This window comes from Coregonus lavaretus (assembly GCF_964263955.1).
Source record: "Coregonus lavaretus genome assembly, chromosome: 18".
Classification (NCBI taxonomy): Eukaryota; Metazoa; Chordata; class Actinopteri; order Salmoniformes; family Salmonidae; genus Coregonus; species Coregonus lavaretus.
In genome coordinates, this window is record NC_140005.1 from 44,067,961 (window position 1) to 44,084,550 (window position 16,590).

The 16,590-nt window shown below is 40.7% G+C and overlaps 2 protein-coding genes across 2 annotated transcripts in view; both read right to left on the bottom strand.

The window, feature by feature from the left end:
* The window catches only part of wdhd1 (WD repeat and HMG-box DNA binding protein 1), a 47,481-nt gene extending 39,457 nt beyond the window's left edge, over positions 1–8,024 (bottom strand). The window contains exons 1-6 of the mRNA XM_084181691.1: positions 7,982–8,024; positions 7,227–7,310; positions 6,427–6,538; positions 1,748–1,899; positions 494–605; positions 281–331 (exon numbers count right to left, since the gene is read on the bottom strand). Of these exons, the coding sequence (XP_084037817.1) occupies positions 281–331; positions 494–605; positions 1,748–1,899; positions 6,427–6,538; positions 7,227–7,303 (504 nt within the window). The 5' untranslated portion in view covers positions 7,304–7,310; positions 7,982–8,024. The remainder of the gene's footprint in view (positions 1–280; positions 332–493; positions 606–1,747; positions 1,900–6,426; positions 6,539–7,226; positions 7,311–7,981) is intronic.
* Positions 8,025–14,611: 6,587 nt separating this feature from the next.
* Positions 14,612–15,815, bottom strand: socs4 (suppressor of cytokine signaling 4; the record flags this gene model as incomplete). The annotated part of the gene is made up of 1 exon (XM_084181948.1): positions 14,612–15,815. One exon carries the CDS (start codon positions 15,813–15,815, stop codon positions 14,631–14,633), a length of 1,185 nt encoding a protein of 394 aa, XP_084038074.1. The 3' UTR covers positions 14,612–14,630.
* Between the last annotated feature and the right edge of the window lie 775 nt (positions 15,816–16,590).

A 16,590-nucleotide genomic window follows, 5' to 3' on the forward strand; every position in this document is an offset into this window, starting at 1 on the left:
TTTTGGGATTTTCTATTATCCTGACTGTTATTTTGGTGACTGTTAGTTCTCAAATATTATATTAATAAAAACTATATAGGTTCATGATCTTTTCTACATACTTTATATCTGGTTTTAGTCGTTTAATTTTACACTGAAAGCATTTTTCCATCCCAAAAAGTTATTTACACTGTTTGGCTGTAGGCATCTGTAAAAAACGCTTAGGCGGCACGCCCAAAGACTTCAATGACAATGAGCTAAACAGAAGAGTAGAATATGAGGTGGGGTGATGGTTTGTTACCTGTTCCTCAATGTTCCACACAGCTACAGATCCATCACAGCTGGCAGAGGCCTGAGATGAGAAAGAAAGGTTTGACAAATACCTTTTTTTTCTTGTAAGAATAAAGCATTCTAGTCTATTCCTAATGCACAATAACAGTATCTAGCTATTTAGTATCATGTCAAAATCGTTAAAATTAGTGGTGGTAAGGGTAACGTTGTAGATTATTCCTACCAGGAACTCATCCTTGGGGTCAAAGGTGACACTGAGGACAGGGGCATTGTGTCCCCGCAGGGTCTTCTGCTGACTGCTGTCGGACACCTCCACTACCTTCACCATGAAGTCACTGAGGGAGGAACACACACACACATACATACACATATACATATACACATATATATATATATATATATACACACACACATAGACATATATACATACATACATACATATATATATACACACATACATATATATATATAGGATGTGATCAGAACAAAGGTAATCAAGAAAATCATTGTTTGGGCTAGGGGTATGTCAGTTTTAATGATATATGAATGGATGTCAGAAAAGCAGGAATTCTTGATTCGTCTGGAAAAATCTCATCTCTGGTGAGTGAGGCAATAAAATGAATGAAGGAATGAATGAAGGAATTAATTAATCAATCATGCAAACAATCAATTGAGTAGTAACTGCTCTGCTTCCAACTTTTACTTTGTATCAGACTCAGTATTACATATCTAGATCAGTTAGATCTACAGTAGGAAATAGACGCAAGACACTAATTTCCTCAAATTGGTGGTGTGGATGTCAAATACAGATGCCACATCTTCATTTGACCACCCTGTTGCACAGCAGGAAATACAAACTACATATATAACCCTCAACAGGCCTCAGCTGCCTGTGCTGATCAAGTCAATATTCAAACGGATATTAGCCACGTGAAAATGGCCTAATCAATCCAGAGATATGGTCGGAGTCTTCATTTCTGTGATACACCTGTTTAGAGAATAAATGCTTAGAGCAAACAGCTATTGACTTACAGTCACCACTAATCAGAAAGGAATTGAAAGCTGTGTCGTGTCTATTTGGTCAAAAGTCATCCGTGCGCACCGTGTTCAAGCGGTCATTCTACAGTGTAAAGATCCTATATTCAAAACCCTGCCCATTGATTCTTAAACCGGAATTAGCCCACTAGAAGTCCAATGTCCTTCCAAATCCAAAAAAAAAAGCTAGATTTTTTACAAAGTCCCAAAGATAAATCTATGGTCTGGCACAATAACTATATTGGGATCATAAGTGTAACCATCAAACCAGAAACACATTTTTATGACATGGAAATAAACGTAGATATCTGCATTGCCGAAGTGATTGTAATTTATCAGTCTTCTAGCCATTTGCTCTCAGAGCTCTACACATCGGGGTGGTAACACAGAAATTACATTCTATTCTAGTCATTCTATTTCTATGGGTGTCCGTCTATAGTACCTGGATCCGGCCGCTACTCTGGAGCCGCTGCTGTTGTACGTGACATGGGTGGCATTGGTGGTAAAGCGGGTGAGGATGCCATCTGGGTCACCCTCAGGGAACGTGTGGATCTGCACTGTGTTGTTGGAGGCTGCTGTGACCAGCTTCCCATTCTATATTATGGGGAAGAAAATACAAAAGTTAGATTACAACCATATAAGAATTTAATTGTACACTTCATTGTATGCCATGAATGACAAATAAACCTTGATTTGAAAAGGGGAGCGGATAAAATCGAGCCATAGCATAGTTTTAACAGTCCATTGTAGCTTACTACATTTAGATTTTGTGATATAAAACAATTTTGGAGAGTAAATCTATTTGAACTTCTGTATGAAAGGTGCTATCCTTGTTGAATACAATTGTTATTATCATCATATTGTATGTACAACTTGACTAAGAAGTATGTAACACTAGAAACAAGGTTCATGAAATCAATAACTTGCTAACATAGGATAACATTCATACGTATACCGGCCATCTCTGAAACTCACTTACATAATTCCTTTGATGAGATACAGCAGTAGCAATAGAAGGATATAACATCTACAGAAAAAACAGGAATGCCTATGGGGGAGGTGTTGCTGTATATGTTCAGAGCCATATTCCTGTAAAGCTTTGAGAGGATCTCATGTCAAATGTTGTTGAAGGGTTGTGGTTGCAAGTTCACCTGCCTCATCTAAAGCCTATTATTTTGGGGTGCCGCTACAGGCCACCAAGTGCTAACAGTCAGTATTTGGATCAAATCAAATCACATTTTATTGGTTGCATTCATATATTTAGCAGATGTTATTGCAGGTGTAAATACACACAAAAAAATGATCGATAGATCGATAGATAGATAGATAGATAGATAGATGCAATGCGTGATAGTGTGTGTGATGTTAAGAGAGGTTTATTTTCTGGGTGACCTGAACATTGACTGGTTAACAACTAGCTGTCCTGTCAAGAGGAAGCTTCTAACTGTGACTAATGCCTGTAATATGACCCAGGTTGTCACTCAACCAACTAGAGCAGGGATGGGCAACTGGCGGCCGCCACCCTTTTGAAGGCCCTTGGATCAATTCCACACAAGTAGGGCCGTGGCGGTCACGAAATTTCGTCAGCCGGTGATTGTCAAGCAAATAACTGTCAGTCTCACGGTAATGGACAGTTAATTAACATAAACACATTTAGCATCTCCTGGCTTCCACACATAGCATACAAGCCACTGATGCTGACCTTTGGAACATCTACATTTAAAAAAGTATAATAAATACATGTAATATAGCCTACATACACCTTCACAATAAATTAGGGCTGTCAAATGATTAAAATTTTTAATCAAATTAATCAGAATTTTCAGTGAATTAATCATGATTAATCACTATTTGCAATTACACCTGAATCCTAACCATTTTTTTTCTGAAATGCATACCAAAAGATAAATAACAGGACACAGATACATAATTTTCATATTATGTCTGTTTATTAACACAGCCAAATAATGGTGTTTTAAATCAAGCTGAAACATACTACACACCATAATATTTGTCTTTGGCTGTGGCTCTTGACGGTGGCTTATAGAATGAGTCTTGAGACGCCACTTGCAAAACATCAAGGAAACCTGAGTCTTCTACAATGCTAATGGGTCTACAATCCTTTGCAATCCATTTTGCTATTGTGTTGGTCAAATTATCTGAGGTTGATTTTGTTAATTGCCTGCAAACATTCAGCGTGGTCTGGCGCAAACCACTTGCTGAATCTGACGGCCCAGCAAACGCATGTTTGGCGTTGACATGGTACTTCAAGCTTGAACAGCTCCGGTGAAATTGAAACTCCTTCTTACAAATCTTGCAAATAACCTTGTACTTGTTAACTGTACCATCATCATTCTTTTTATATTTGAATCCGTCAATAGGCCCACTTTGCTCACCTTGCTCCATCTCGCCTCTAGCTCCCAACCACTTTCCTGACCTGAATAATTTGTCACACTGCGCATGCGTGAAATGCGTTAAAAAAATTGACGTAATTAACAGCAAACAACTAATTAACGTCGTTAACGCGCTATTTTTGACAGCCCTACAATAAATACATATTTATTTTAGATGGTCTAAAGAAGCATGATATGAAGAAAATGTAGTCTATTTCAGAAGAACAGAATAGCATACGCTTGAGTTGTCCTTATGTTAGGTCCTGATCTGGCTATGCCAAATGGCTTTGGGCTACACTAGTTCATTTAGCAGACAAGATTTGCTTTATTTTATAGTATGAAGAATACAATTGAACAAAGCTGAATAAAATAGAAAGGATATTTTCTCCAAATGATTTGAGGGAGTGCGCACATGCGGCTATTTTGTGTTGAGCGGTTAACAAAGAAATAGGTATTCCTATATGCTTAATTTAGAGTTATTAATGTAACTTCAGTTCTACAAACGTTGGGCTATATGTTTTGATTTTTAATACATTGTAAGGCTGCATGATGCAACTCTGATGATTTGAAAAAAGTCGCTTGAAAGACATGAGCTCTGCTTGGTTTTTGTGCAGGCTGTGCACACTACATCAGTAACTCATTCACAATTTGACAAGCACTTGATAAAGCCTAGAATTTCACGCCGGCATTCCCTTTGTGTGGCCGTAATGCACCCTAAAAAAATCTATGTATTTTGTGGCCAAAGGCCGTTGTGCCCTTCTCCCTGAGTGCTGCGCCCTCTATCACGTGATCGACTCTTTCTCACAGGCTACATGTGAAGAAAGACACATCGGGGACTCAACTGTGCGTGTCCTTATCCAATTCCGAGGTGCATATTGAAGATATTGGAAGAACTGTCCACATTTACTTTTCATCAGCCAACAAGATGAGTAGGCATAACGAACAGCAAAAGCACTAGCCTATGTCAATGTACTATCCCCCATAGTACAAAAGTCGACCTATTCTATTCTGTGCGAGAAATACATATTCAAAACATAGTCTGGAACAGTTGTGGGATGCGATAGATCCCAAATTAATACAACCACTAGCATTAAAAACACTTTTTTATGCAATGTGGCTGAAGCAACAGATCAGAACTTTTAAGCTTACAATGTTGATAAACTACAGTGGGGAAAAAAAGTATTTAGTCAGCCACCAATTGTGCATGTTCTCCCACTTAAAAAGATGAGAGAGGCCTGTAATTTTCATCATAGGTACACGTCAACTATGACAGACAAAATGAGAAAAAGAAATCCAGAAAATCACATTGTAGGATTTTTAATGAATTTATTTGCAAATTTGCACGTTTGGTAGGCTACTAATGACCAGCAGCAACATCAGAGCTTGGAGAAGCCTAATTACAGTGACTAAACAGTCACGTGGAATTTGACTGCCTTCATGACTCGTGACCGCCGGTGTGGCGGTAATACGGTCACCACAACAGCCCTACAGAAACCTTTTCACTCAGGCCCCCCTTCAAGCATTGGGGAACATCTCACGCCACATATTTTCTATGGGCACAAGCACTGTTCATGACACAAACCGTTTTGCAGTTTTAAAGCTCATTTTGCCATGTCTAATGTGTATTCATGAGATATGAGTAAATCAAACATTACATCAAAATCTATGGGCTTAAAAAACCTATAGAACCCAGAGATTGTTCTTCAATGGAAGCTACTCTAACTTAAGATATGTACAGTGCTGTGTCCTGCAGGGCAGTTGCCTTGGTACGTTACTCTTCTCTATTTTTACAAATAATTTGCCACTGGTCTTCCGCGAAGCTAGAATGACTTCGTATGCGGATGATTCCACACTCTACATGTCAGCAGTTACAGTCAGTATCAGAACGGGTGGTTAATAATAAACTGGCCATAAATACATCTAAAACTAAAAGCATTGTATTTGGTTCAAAATATTACCTAAGACCTAAACCTCAACTGAAGTTGTGTTCCTCTGAAATAGAATACATTTTCTTCATATCATGTTTCTTTAGACCCGTCTAAAATAAATAAATGAATTTATTGTGACGGTGTAGCCTATATTAAATGGATTTATTAGACTTTAAAATGTAGATGTTCCAAAGGTCTGCATCAGTGGCTTGTAGGCTATGTGTGGAAGCCAGGAGATGCTAAACGTGTTTATGTTAATTAACGGCCAATTACCGTGAGACCGGCAGTTATTTGCTTGACAATCACTGGATGACAAAATTTCATGACCACCACAGCCCTAGCATTGATCGCATAGAACGCCGTTCCATCTCAAATTACTCAAGCAAACAGCAAAATTATCTTTAGAAAACTGATTAAACAACATCTCATGGAACGACAGGGACTGTGAGGGGGACACACACAAACACACGTATTGTTTGTATTATTTTTGATGTTGTATTGTTTGTATATTGTTGGATTTTACATTTCTGTTACTGTCCTTGTGTATCGGTGCGTTCTTACTCGTCATGTTGTGTGTTTCTTGTGGACCCCAGGAAGATAATACAAATAAGAAGTGTTATAGAATTGACATCACCCACATTGTTATTCCTGCGATATGGCTGTAGACTCCTATGGGGTCTAAGAGTCTACAGCCATGTCTCAGGAGTACCTCATTGGCAACCACATTGAGTAGGCTTATTGCAAATTTGCTGTGCAACACATTGGTAACTTTGTCAATGGCAGACTGGTATGAGACTCACCTTCAAGGCTAAAGAATATGCCTTCTCCCCCACGTTGATGGACTTGGGATCGTCATCATCCAGACTCTCCCATATTCTCACATCCCCATCGCTTCCACAAGTGACTATATACCTTAGAGAATGTCAGGCAAGAATCATTTCAGCGACTGGCCTCTATACTTATATTACTACCTGGACAATATTTACTAGTGCTGAGAGATTAATGCTTTTTGAGGTCAGTTCGGTTTCAGTTTGATTATTTAAAAAATAATCACAGTTTTGATTATTATTTTTAAACATTAAATGCATTAAATTAATTAATTAAATTAATTAAATGCATGATGTGGGTTGAATGCTGTAACACATAATAAAACAACTCATAAAAGTCCCATGATGGTAGTGACTGCCCATTAGTGCTTATCACTTATTAATCATAATCCATTCACATTACTTTAATAAAATATTTCAGTTGTGTATATTACATTTGTTTTAGGCCTATTTGATGACCAGGGCCTAAAATTAACTTTTTGGTCAACCAGCCACTGTGGCAGGTACTAGTATATGGAAAAATATACCAGCCATTCAGATTTTTTACCAGCCAAAATATTTTTTCGCCTGGTAACCATGCTTAATGTTTCTAAAACAAAAAACGTATTAGTAAGAAGTAATGTGATATATTGCTTAATTTCATTTTTTGTGACAAGTCTTTTAACCAAAATATCAGATGAGTCAAAAATGTTCAGCTGCCACTTTAGGGGCAGGAGGTTACGGTGGTAGTGAATACGTTCCAGCTGTCATGGCTGGTGCATTATTATACTTACTTTCCAGTGTCATCAAAACAAACCTCAGTGTGTCCCTCCGAGTGGCCGTAGCGCATTGGCTTTCTTTCACAGGGCATTGTTCTACTGAAATGACAGCATTGTCAGAGAATGAGAGGTGATGCAAATGTGAAAGTGGCATGACATTTACCTATTTCTGTTGCACATACATTTGATCTAACTAACAGACTTGAATTCTTCTTCTCGACTGCCACTTCACTAAACCGTATTGATGTGCTGTTGAATTTATTGTTGTCTAGGCCTATGTCCACTGTCGTGTAGCTAAGGTTATTGGCTGTATTGGTAACCGTTTGACTCAACTACCATTAGCTACCTACTATACGCAAGTGTAATCAAATTTCACCGTTGGGGATCAATAACACAGCTACAGTAACTTCATCTTATTTAATAACGAACATGGCATTTCACTATCTATCAAGTAACTAGCCAGCCGTCTCACTGACTTAGTCAAGTTATCTAGTTAGTTATCTACTTTTGCAGCCAGTCTATCGGTTGTGCATTTCACTTTCTTTAGAAATGGATGCTATTGTGTCATATCTACAATGCACGAAGACGTTTGAACCACATAACTAGCTAACTAGCTAACTGGGACAGAAGAATGCAATTCAAAATAGCTAGCTATTTGGCTTAAAACGCATTTCAAATGCACGTAATCATTTAAAATGTTTGAAATCTTCTCTTTCAATATATCATGTTACATGAGATATGTGAAACGGTAATAATAATGCCAGACTTACTCTAGTGTCCTCTTTATGTGATTGCAGAAACTCCCGCGCTGTTGAAAACAAGGAACCAAAAAAGCTTCAGGATTCCCGCCAGCGACGTCAAGCGTCACCACTCCCTCGGCTCCTCCCATGTGCACCAAAAAGAGGAGTGCCAGCAAAAATGCTTCTTCTTCTTCGATGAGGTTTAACGGCAGTTGGCATCCAATAAATGTTGCATTACTGCCACCTACTAGACTGGAGTATAACTTTTACTTTGCTTAAAAAAATTACAAATACAACAAATACCCTAACATCTAACACTACACTCACAAAAAAATGAATTACAATAATAATAATAACTACCATACTCCACTATTTAAATCTATGTATTCCTACTTCAGGCCAACAGCCTGAATGGAATGGACACCACCATTTAACACCCCCTGTAACTCTTCTGATGTCAAGTCTCGCATACCTAAATACCTCTCTGCAGCTGCCACCACAACCTGTATTTTCTGCGACTTACGTTCCATCCCTGCAGTACAGTTGATAACCATTGCTATAAATGACAAAAATCCAATCTTACTGAAACATATATCACTTGTTGGTTTATCCCTATGTACTGGTACAAATCTACTACTCACACCATTCCTCTCAGGATCCCTCCCCCTTGACCCATCTTCCTCTACTTTCTTCACTGCCTCACACCGGACATTTCGGATCCCCAGCCCCATGGGCACCCCTACAATTAACACATACCACTACTTTCCTTTGTCTCATGCCCTTCTGCACACTTCTCACAGCTAGGAACCTCCCTCCTACACACTGCTGCCACATGCCCATAAGCTTGACACCTGTAACAACGTAATGTATTCAGCACAAAAGCTCCGGATAACTTATATACCCTAACATCACTGTGTCGGGGCAAAGACTCAACATCAAAACTCAAAAGAACAGACAACGACTCTTCTTTTTCTCCACTCACGCCACCCTGTCTGCGTCGCACCAAATGACGAGCATCACAAACACCGGGAATCTTCCCCTTCAGTTGGTCAGCTTTCACATTTACCGCTACCCAAGTAATCACGCCTTTCAATGGCGCCCTTTTCTTGAGAGCAAAACAATTCACATTTTTTGCCCCCATTTGTTTAACACGGAGCGCCTGCTCCCTCTGACCAGCAGAAACACAAACAATGATCACCAGACCACTTCTGGTTACCCTCACCGATTCCACAGCACCCAACTCTGTTTTCACCCACCCTGAAACCACAGATGGATCAGCCAAAAGGCAAGGGTCCACTTTTTCCAAAAACTTCACTCCCACTGTCACAGACTCATCTTTATCCTGACCCTCGGTGCAAACCTCAGGCTCCGAGAACTTCACCACACCTTCCACCTCCGATACTGAGCCCTCATTCACTTCCATTTCTCCTCCTGTCTTCAACTCACTCTGTTTACACTTTCTACCATTCTTCTTTAACAAACCATCTCCCTTTCCCCCGCCATTTTTAACTGACTCAAGCTCACCCTCTTCCTCCCTCTCTCTCTTAGACCTCCTCTGCCCCTCTTTTTCCCACCATTCCTCCTCCGTATTCCAAGTATAACTCTCCTTATGATAGTACTGCACTTCTCCTGACATACATCTAGTTCTTGCCTTGTCTAGGGACGCCATTTCTCCTTCGACTCTCATCTCTGCCCATACTAAACTTAGGCTCCAGCAAAAATGCATCTAACTAACTTTGTCATGTAGGCAGGCGGCAGCTAGCTACATACAGTAGATATGCAGCTTAGTATGTTTTCAAATATAAATTATAAATTAGTTTCAGTCAAATCATCAAATTCAGTCACCCATTCTACCTCTCAGTACAACTTCCAATATAGGCTAAGCTCCTATTATTCATTTTCAATGATTTTTTATGTTCATTCAAACAACAATATGTGAGTACCACAGGAGGTTGGTAGCACCCTAATTGAGGAGGATGGGCTCATGGTAATGGCTGGAGTGGAATAGGTGGAATGGTATTAAATACAACAAACACATGGTTTGATACCACTCCATTCACGCCATTATTATGAGCCGTCCTCCCCTCAGCAGCCTCCACTACTGAGTACCTGTCCTGTCTTTCCAAACCCATGTGGCCCAGACAATCTGATCTTGGTATACTTTCTATTGGCAATCTGAAAGGTGTCTCGCTGGAGTAATTTCATAAGCACAACAGGAAACAGGCTGCTGCAGACAGCTGTGTCTAAATATTACTGCAATGAAATCCAATAGTCTCCAATAAAGCCTGTGTGTGTGTATGCGTGTCTGTGTGTGTGCGTGTGCGTGTCTGTGTGTGTGCCCATGTTGACTGATTACTGCAAATGAGCCTAAACCAAAGACATACAATCCCATCCCAGAATCGTGTGTGATTTGATTAATTCTGTATATAATAAGATATCTTATACAGTGTTACAATGATAAGCTCTGGATGGGGTCTGACTGCAATGATAACTGGATAATCTGAGACACATTCATATTTCATTTCTGTTGTATGGGCAGATCAATAAAAGTATGGCTCCTGCATCTGTCCATTGAGAAACCATGTTTTTTTCCCTCTTCATCTAGACACATTGTCTGTGTCACGATTCTCCACACTTGCACACTTCCCGTCACAGGTTTAAAAGCAATGGATTGGTATTATAATTGCCGGGGGGGGGGGGGGGGGAGAGCTTCCGCCATTGTTAAATCCATGATGGGAATTGTGCTTATGGATAAGGGAGGAGAATGGGGACGCCAAATGGCAACAAGTAAATAAACAAATGACTTCAAAATCTGAATTAGTCATGCATAGAGAGGAAGAAAGTGCTTTCTATTTCTTATCTCTCCCATTATTTGGAAAGCAATGACATTCAAAGGTGCACTTTGCAGAGAGCACTTTGAATTGTTTTCTCACATTTGAAAGGCAAATATTTCCATACTATTAAGATCTCTTACAGATCAGTGAAAGCGGTAAGGGCATGGTTAAGTCTAATGTGAGAAGTGCTTTTCTACTAGAGCAAGGATATTTGCTTTGTTGATGCGACAACAGGTTCTCGTTTAGAAAACGAAGATAGTCAGTCGAAAAGAAGATGAGATATTTCTTGACCTTCTGTTCTGCAAAATAGAATGTCACAGAAAAGAGGTATGACAGTGGAGCATTTATTGGTTGTATTTGTAAGTAGCCTATAGTATCCATGTATTGAAATTGGAATGAATATTATTAAAGGTTGCTTGGGTGGTTGAGAATTTGAGCATTTTGAGGAAGCAATATTAAGAAGACCATAATTCAATATATCCGAATAATGAGGTATCTGGCCTCTCTACACAGAAACAGTATCCATTTTACTGTGCCTTCAAAAAGTATTCACACCCCTTGACTTTTTCCACATTTTGTTGTGTTACAGCCTGAATGTGAAATGGGTTCAATTTAGATTTTGTGTCACTGATCTACACACAATACCCCATAAAGTCGAAGTGGAATTATGTTTTTAAAAAATGAAAAGCTTAAATATCAATGAGTATTCAACCCTTTTGTTATGGCAAGCTTAAATAAGTTCGGGAGTAAAAAGTCACATAAGAAGTTGCATGGATTCTGTGTGAATTTCAAACACAGATTCAACCACAAAGACCAGGGAGGTTTTCCAATGCCTCGCAAAGAAGGGCACCTATTGGTAGATGGGTAAAACATTTTAAAAAGCAGACATTGAATATCCCTTTGAGCATGGGGAAGTTATTAATTACACTTTGGATGGTGTATCAATACACCCAGTCACCACAAAGATACAGTCGTCCTTCCTAACTCAGTTGCTGGAGAGGAAGGAAACCGCTCAGGGATTTCACCATGAGGCCAATGGTGACTTTAAAACAATTACAGAGTTTAATGGCTGTGATAGGAGATAACTGAGGATGGATCAACAACATTGTAGTTACTCCACAATACTAACATAAATGATACAGATTGAAAAGAAGGAAGCCTGTACAGAATAAAAATATTCCAAAACACGCATCCTTTTTGCAATAAGGCAATAAAGTAATTTGGCAAAGAAATTAACATTTTGTCCTGAATACAAAGCGTTATGTTTGGAGCAAATCATTGAGTCCCACTCTTCATATTTCAAGAATGGTGGTGGCTGCATCATGTTATGGGTATGCTTATCATCGGCAAGGACTGGGGAAGTTTTTTTTGTGGATAAAAATAGATGGAATGGAGCTAAGCACAGGCAAAATCCTATAGGAAATCCTGGTTCAGTCTGCTTTCCAACACAGTGGGAGACAAATTCACCTTTCAGCAGGACAATAACCTAAAACACAAGACCATACACTGGAGTTGCTTACCAAGATGACATTGAGTGGCCTAGTTACAGTTTTGACCTAAATCGGCTTGAAAATATATCGCAAGACTTGAAAATGGATGTCTAGCAATGATCAACAACCAACTTGACAGTGCTTGACGAATGTTTTAAAGGTTAATTGGCAAATATTGTACAATCAAGGTGTGCAAAGCTCTTAGAGACTTACCCAGAAAGACTCACAGCTGTAATCGCTGCCAAAGGTGATTCTAACATGCATTGGCTCAGAAGGTGAATACTTATCTAATCAAGATATATTTGTGTTTAATTTTACCATAAATAAAAATATATACACTACCATTCAAAAGTTTGGGGTCACTTAGAAATCTCCATGTTTTCGAAAGAAAAGCAATTTTTTCCCCCATTAAAATAACATCAAATTGATCAGAAATACAGGCCAATAAAAAGAAAAGATTAAGATGGGCAAAAGAACACAGACACTGGACAGAGGAAGATTGGAAAAAAGTGTTATAGACAGACGAATCAAAGTTTGAGGTGTTCGGATCACAAAGAAGAACATTTGTGAGACGCAGACCAAATGAAAAGATGCTGGAGGAGTGCTTGATGCCATCTGTCAAGCATGGTGGAGGCAATGTGATGGTCTGGGGGTGCTTTGATGGTGGTAAAGTGTGCAGGGTAAAAGGGATCTTGAAGAAGGAAGGCTATCACTCCATTTTGCAACGCCATGCCATACCCTGTGGATGGCGCTTGATTGGAGCCAATTTCCTCCTACAACAGGACAATGACCCAAAGCATAGCTCCAAACTATGCAATAACTATTTAGGGAAGAAGCAGTCAGCTGGTATTCTGTCTATAATGGAGTGGCCAGCACAGTCACCGGATCTCAACCCTATTGAGCTGTTGTGGGAGCAGCTTGACCGTATGGTACGTAAGAAGTGCCCATCAAGCCAATCCAAATTTGTGGGAGGTGCTTCAGGAAGCATGGGGTGAAATCTCTTCAGATTACCTCAACAAATTGACAACTAGAATGCCAAAGGTCTCCAAGGCTGTAATTGCTGCAAATGGAGGATTCTTTGACGAAAGTTTGAAGGACACAATTATTATTTCTATTAAAAATCATTATTTCTAACCTTGTCAATGACTACATTTCCTATGCATTTTGCTATATTTCCTATTCAAACTCATTTCATGTATGTTTTCATGGAAAACAAGGACATCTCTAAGTGACCACAAACTTTTGAACGGTAGTGTATATCATTTTTCTTCCACTTTGACATTACAGATTATTTTGGGTAGATCGTTGACAAATAAATGACAATTAAATCCATTTTAATCCCACTTTGTAACACAACAAAATGTGGAAAAAGTCAAGGGGTGTGAATACTTTCTGAAGGCACTGTATGTACTTTGCTGGGAGTGAAAAAAAACTACATGAAATGTTGTGGCAACAAAGACAGACAGAAAAAACTGATGCTGTATATGTATTACTTACAGAGACTCTGAAGTACAGTACTGTAGGATTAGAATACCTAAACCCACTTGTAATGCATCTGTAATCATACCATGGCTGTGAACAGTGCATTTATATCTCCATCTTGTGGCCTCAGATAAGACTGCATCCCACTGCATTCTCTAGACTGAAAATCAGAAAAAGTTCTGTATAAAAACAAGGACTATGTGTAGGCCGGACATGTAACCACTTTTGAACTGTCCTCACATATTGCATTAAATGTGTAAATGTACATACTGAAAGTGTTTCTGAGTGTTATCGCTCATTTAGTTACTGTAAGAAGGCAATAGGGGATGCAATGATTATTGTATTGTTACATTTGTCCAAAAGAGATCGTTTTTAAACCAGATGTGCATTTCCTCATAGCTTCTGTAATACTGCAATCATTCACTGTGACATGCATTCAAATCATCTCTCTCTCTCTCCCCCACTGGGCACACACTGGATGAATCAACTTTTGTTTCCACGTCATTTCAACGAAATGATGTTGAACCAACGTGGAATTGCTGAAAAATTGACATCTGTGCCCAGTGGGTCTCTTTCTCTCTCTCTCTCTCTCACTCACTCTCTTTTCCCCGTAACTACAGTATCATACAGAATCCTTTATTGGCCCCCGTTTCCAGTTTGTCCAGCCAAAACCTTGACAGCTCATAACGGGCACATCATTCAAGTCTCTTGTGTGTCCGATTAAACTTTCATACAAAGACATAAAAAAGTATACAAAGCACCCATATTGCAGTCAGGCTCTTCACAAGTCTCTGAAAACGGATAAAACATGGTGAATATGGAAGAGTAGTAAACCATGGGACAATAACGATAGTCAGTCATTATATAATTGTTCTATACTGCACAAGCCCCATTGCACTTGTAGTGGTACTGTCTAAGATAGTCCTTGAGCTGATAGGGCAGTGGAAGGATCTCAATGCCCTGATATGTAGTGCAGCTACAGATCACCGCGCGGCACAGGTGCTGCAGGGTGAAGGGGAAAGTCCGCGGCAGGGGGAGAGACAGGAGGGGCTCGAAGAAAAGGCATGTGGCCGGGTCGCTGTAGTGCCGGAGCAGGCCCGTGACACTCGGGTCCTGGTACATGCACGGGTCGCGTCCGTCGAAGCTGAAGCGCTTGCCGTTCTGCTCGATGCGCGCATGGAGGGAGCGGCTGTAGCGGCGGAAGCTGACTGAGAATAGGAATTCGTCCTGGGCAGAGTCGCGGAGGAGGAAGGTGCCCTCTGGCTGGCCCTCCAGGAGCTCCTCGGCCTCAAAGCGGTCAAGCACGCCCCAGTAGCACGGGCTGTTGTTGATCTGGAGGAGGTCCGGGACCAGGATGTATTCGGTATGGCTGCCACCATGGGCTGCGCCACCTTGTGGACAGGACGGGTCCCAGTCCTCAAGGCTCAGGGGCCTACTCGAGCTGATGCCCTCCCAGGAAAGAGGTGTCGAAGGCAGGGACGAGGACGTAGACGGGAATTGTTCTTTGCTGGCAGCCTGGGAAGCCTGAGCAACCTCTAGGCCCACAATGGTGCTGGGGTGGGTGGCGTGCTTCTTGATGAGGTGCCAGCAGTGGGCCAGCTCCGACTTGGGTGAGAAGGGACACTTGTCCTGCATGAGCTCCGAGACGTGGATCTTGCGCTTGGACCAGAGTAGCACAGAGAATGCCCCCCTGGAGGCGCCTGTTGGGTGGCCGTGGTGGTGGTGATGGTGGTGGTGACCGTTGCGGAGAGGGAAACACTGGCCCACCGCATCCTGGAACTTCTGCCGGAGGGAGCGTCGAGAAAGGCCTTTTCGACAGGGGACGTCCGTGTCGATTTCCCCCAAGACGGTGCAGCTACACTTCCTCTCTCGCCGTCGCCGTGGACATGAGGTGGAACGAACCCCCTGCTCATCCATCGGCCCCTCCCCCTCCGGACCCCGAAGGCCCGGGTTGTTCCGGGAACGTTTCTTGCTGCTCCACACGTAGCTGTCGGCACTCCAGCTGCGGATGCCACATTTGGGACGGGTGTCAGAACTCCGGGATTTCTTCTCAGACATGGTCCTCCCTCCTCTTCATACAGCTCTGTGCTACATCAATTTACAGAGATAGACAAGTCAATATGTGGATTAAGTAACAATCACAGATAAATCATTGGGATTGTTATCAACAAAAATGTCAAACAGTGCAAGTAGACAGCGTATCATGTTAGTTTAAATAGGCAAAGCTCAGTTTCCACACAGGTAGGCTAATACTAATAGGCTAATACTAGGCTCCCACTGAGCACTGATGTCATTTCAACGTCTTGTTTTGATTTAATTTTCGTTGTCAACTAACGTGAATTCAACGTGAAATCAACTAAATATGTCACCATTTCATTGGATTTAGGTTAAAAGTTGGTTGAAAAGAAGACCAAATGCCCTTACGTTGATGACTTTTTGCAAATCCAATCAGTTTTCCATGTTGATTCAACATCACCACAAAAAACCTTTTTGTTGAAATTTCATGGAAACAATGTTGATTCAATCAGTTTTTACCCAGTGGGCTAATACTGTTATGGCGTATTTCCAATGAGAACTTAGCCCAGTGTTTTACCCAAAAGGCTCAGACCTTTCTGTTTCCATCTACACAGGGCCGGAACCCGTGTCTCACTGGGCTATGGCTCCGGATGACCTGCTCTAACTTGGGACCAAGCCCAGGCCACTGGTACTTTTCAGCTTTCATTTACATAACAATGGCTAACTGTAAACATGGGTTAACAACTTTTACTGTTAACACCTTCTCACAAAGCACTGTGCTGATGATGCAGAGGTTGTTAAATCTGCTTTTCACAAG